At 48.2% G+C, this 4,005-nt stretch overlaps 1 protein-coding gene across 1 annotated transcript; it reads left to right on the forward strand.

The window, feature by feature from the left end:
• Positions 1–452: 452 nt before the first annotated feature.
• Positions 453–3,722, forward strand: LOC140263522 (uncharacterized). Its single transcript, XM_072358450.1, has 2 exons — positions 453–491; positions 1,786–3,722. Exon 2 carries the CDS (start codon positions 1,807–1,809, stop codon positions 2,752–2,754), a length of 948 nt encoding a protein of 315 aa, XP_072214551.1. The 5' UTR covers positions 453–491; positions 1,786–1,806; the 3' UTR covers positions 2,755–3,722.
• The last annotated feature ends 283 nt before the right edge of the window (positions 3,723–4,005 follow it).

A 4,005-nucleotide genomic window follows, 5' to 3' on the forward strand; every position in this document is an offset into this window, starting at 1 on the left:
TAAATTAGATTCTTTCTGAAGAAATTAGATAAAATTATGTTGGTTTAAATGGAACTGAATCTGCCTTCAGGGAAAAGGAAGGTCTAAACGGCCTACTGAAGTTCCCTTCAAACCCATTTTGTATGATGCTGTTATTTATGATAGTTTCTATAACTTGAATTTCATCGAGTAATTATTTACTCAAAAGACAGACCTGTGTGTATGAGAGGCTGATAGAGCAGAAGGGAGAAAATACCCCCTCCTGTGCTCTGCCATCCATGGCTTAAGATGCTGTATGGGAAACTGGTAATCACAGCCTGAACCTCTGATTAATCAGCTGAGGCAAGTGTGGGGTCAGCTGTGGGAGCACAGGTGAGAGTAATTTAGCTGTGCTCCTGGAAGGGGTCGAGCTTGACTCCACCTCCTCTAGACCTCATTTAAGGGTTGACCACCACCAAGGCAGCATCCCTTGGAGATTGCCTTGGCATTTCCCAGCTTAGGCATCCATATGGGTGAGTTTTCCCCCCTATAAATAACCTTTTGAATATCTGTTACCATCTTTGTATTATTCCACCTTACAGATGCCATCAGGAAAGGAAATGGCATCAGATAGTGATCTGGGTGGATGGGAAAGAGAGCAATGATGTGCTCTGAAGATGAGAGCTGAGCAAGGCAGGTGCCATGAGACACTTGCACACATACTTGATCTGCACTGGCTCCAGTCCTCTTTGGTGGGACTTTAAAACAACACTTTCAATTCATGCTTCCATTGTTTTTAACCTTTTCCTTGTGTCCTTAGGTTGCCTTTAGCAAAAGAGCAGCAAAAGAGCAGCATGGGATTTGCCAAAGCTGCAACATCAGGCAGCCAAGCCTGGCCCTGCTTCAGCAGTGCACCAAAGAGAGGGAGCTTCATAAAGCCTTAGGAGAACCAATATGGCACATTGCACATCCTGGGAGAAGAAATCCCTTTTGATTATCCTGATTCATGCAAACTACACGTGTTATTAGTGATGATAGTCTAGAAATGTAGGGCAGCATCACCACTGCTAATTCTTTCCATGTTGGAAGGACTGTGATGCTGCAGCCTCGGTCCATTACATCACCATGACGTGAGTGATAGCACTGAGGTGGAGCTGACCCATGACACAGGCACCTCTAAGGCTCCCAGTGCTACACAAAGCTGTTATTTACTGGGAAGGTCCACCCTGAGGCCTCAATCCCAAGGAGAAATCTGGCAACCATTTAAAACGGGGGCAAACGAAGTAGATGATTTCAGTTCTGTCAGTGTGGGGCATTCAGTTGGACCCAGATCTATAGTTTTTCTATTCTGATGCACAGTTGTTGTTTATTAAATGCTTGTCTTTAGCAATCCATTTGGTTATATATTTTTTTTTACCATTATTTTGACTTTCTGAAACCGCTATCAATCCAGCAGGTCTGTTATTTGCCAGCTCCTCTTGTCAGTCCCCCAGGAAAGAAATGAAAGGGAGTTAACACGTTGGGAAGAGCAAAGCAACAGGAGGAAGAGCTCTGAAGTGTAAATCAGCTCCGATTTCAAAGGAGCGATTCTACCTCTGCTAGACCTGACAGGGCTGTCCCGCACTGCAGAGAGGAACAAGATAAAGCAGAGTCAGAGACAGGATGAAAAAGAAAGAGCAAATCATGATTCCTCCTGAGCCAACCTGCCTTGGGTAACCAAGGGCAAGCTAAGAGAACTTGCAGATGATTAATGTTTCTCGTAATTGTTTCACTCTTATCCCAATGCAGTTTGTTCAGCAGACACAATAACACTGACGTTTCTTTCAGATAATCTTGTTTCCTGCAAAGATGTCTTTGAACCAGATGCAATGCAAGCAGGAATTCACTCTCCCACCTGGCCTTGGCGAAACGATTTCAAAGCAAAATCAAGACCCAGAGCCCTGCCCTGAGCCTGTCCCGTGCCCTCAGCAGCACCAATCTGAAGCCCAAGTCACAGAAGTGATTGCAGCCGTAGTGGTGGAGTATCCAGAAGAAACAGAGCCATTGCAAGCACCATCAGTGGAACCAGGCAAGGGAGAAGCACCAGCAGTTGTGTTACCTGAGTGCCCGCCCCAGGAGCAGCAACAGCAGCAGCAAAGCAAGCTACCAGCAACTTTTCCTCCTGTATCACAGCCTGAGCCTGTTGCATGCTCCCAAGAGAAGTCAGCATGCAAAGAGCTGCCAGAGCCAGTCCTTGCTGTCTGCCCTGAAGCTGCACCCCAGCAGAAGCAGGAGTGCAAGGAGATCCCCGTGCAAGTTCCTCTTACCTCTTCTGAACCTGCAGAATGTCCTCAGGAGAAGCAGGAGCACAAGGAGGTCCCTGTCCAAAACCTTGAGCCTGTACCCTGTCCCCAGGAGAAGCAGGAATGCAAGGAGGTCCCTGTGCCAGAACCTGTTCAAGAGCCTGAACCTGCACAGTGTCCCCAAGAGAAGCAGGAGTCCAAAGAGACCCCAGTGCCAGTCCCTGTCCAAAACCCTGAGCCTTCACCTTGCCTCCAGCAGAAGCAGGAGTGCAAGGAGGTCCCTGTGCCCACCCCATGCCCTACAGAGAAGCAGGAGTGCAAAGAGATCCCAGTAGTGGTCCCTGTCCAAAACCCTGACCCTGTACCTTGTCCACAGGAGAAGCAGGAGTGCAAGGAGGTCCCTGTGCCAATCCCTGCACCCAGCCCAGAGCAGAGCTCCCTTCCTGAGAAGCATCCTCCCCTTGAGCAGCAGCAGGTGAAGCAGCCCAGCCCATGGCCACTGAAACAGAAATAACTTGCAGCTGGCAAAGGAAGTCCCAAAGAAAAAAAGCAGGATGCAAAATCTCTCCCCATATCTCACACAGGTTGTTTTCCAAAGCCCTTTTACCCACTGCAGAAGTTCTGTTAAGCGCAGCTCCCGGCTCCCCCCCACTAACGCTCACGTTGTCCCCACTAACAGCCAGATGCTACCTGACACGTCAGGGCTGCCATAGATAGGAAGGCTCCCAGTGGTGGTACAGGCATGAGCACTTGGCTTTCCAGCAACCTGAATCTCTGCCATCTCCCAATCATTCAATCATCCAGAGAGAAACTGAAGAGTATGATGGTGAGCTGCAGCCAGGGCTCATCATGCCAATTATTCCACCTTCACCCTATGAGTCAATGCATCCTGCAGACCTGCACCCTGCTTCCTGGTTCCCATGCATCCCTCCCCAGCAACCTGCACGCCAACACAAACTCCCACCTCACGTTTAGGGCTTTGCCTATCACTAATAGGATCTGAGGTTACCACTAAAGCTGCAGCTGAGGGGTTCTGGTTGGTGGCACCAAGGCTTTCTGGATCACAAATCCCCACTGCCTTATGCAAGAAAAAAACCCTAATGGGCAAGAGGAAAGGGATAGATTTTTACCTCACCTCTTAATTATCTGCTTTGCTAAACTAATTGTCATCAGTGCTTTCCTGAGAGAGCTCACCTCACATTGGCTAGGATGTGTCAGGAGCAGCCTGAGCTGAAAGTATTCATGGAAAAGACATAGGTAATTAAATGCAACCCAGACGTGTTTTGAAATGGATTAACCCCCAGCTCAGCTTCTAGCTGTCAGACAGGATGAAGGAGGCGGCGTACACGGTCTGAGTTACACCCTGCAACATGTTTCACCACACACTGCTCTTGCAATATGTGTTTGGTGCTTCACCCTAATTGTTTTAGGCTGATGTTGTATCCAGGATTTATTTCACTGTGAAAGCGGACAATAAAAATGACTTTGAATACTGAGCTGTGAGACTTTTAATAGCTTCTTCTCACAAAGAGAAGCGGGGCTCTGAGCTTGCAGGTTGCTCAGGCTGAATGCTAAGTGACTGGGGACTCAAATGTGGGTGCTTGAGGAGAATGCTGCGTCTTCTGCAGGCGCCTGCAAAAGACCTTGTGCTGCATCAGCCCATGGGATGGCTGATTATACTGAAACACTAATTAATTGTGCATTGAAACACTAATGAATTTCACACCCCACCCCAAAGCAGGATGCAGCTCGTGTCCTGCTCCAT

The sequence above is a fragment of the Excalfactoria chinensis genome, chromosome 31, assembly GCF_039878825.1.
Source record: "Excalfactoria chinensis isolate bCotChi1 chromosome 31, bCotChi1.hap2, whole genome shotgun sequence".
Classification (NCBI taxonomy): Eukaryota; Metazoa; Chordata; class Aves; order Galliformes; family Phasianidae; genus Excalfactoria; species Excalfactoria chinensis.

Bases quoted from the DNA above. Each gene is read 5' to 3' on its own strand.
- LOC140263522 (XM_072358450.1), top strand. From the start codon at position 1,807: ATGTCTTTGAACCAGATGCAATGCAAGCAGGAATTCACTCTCCCACCT.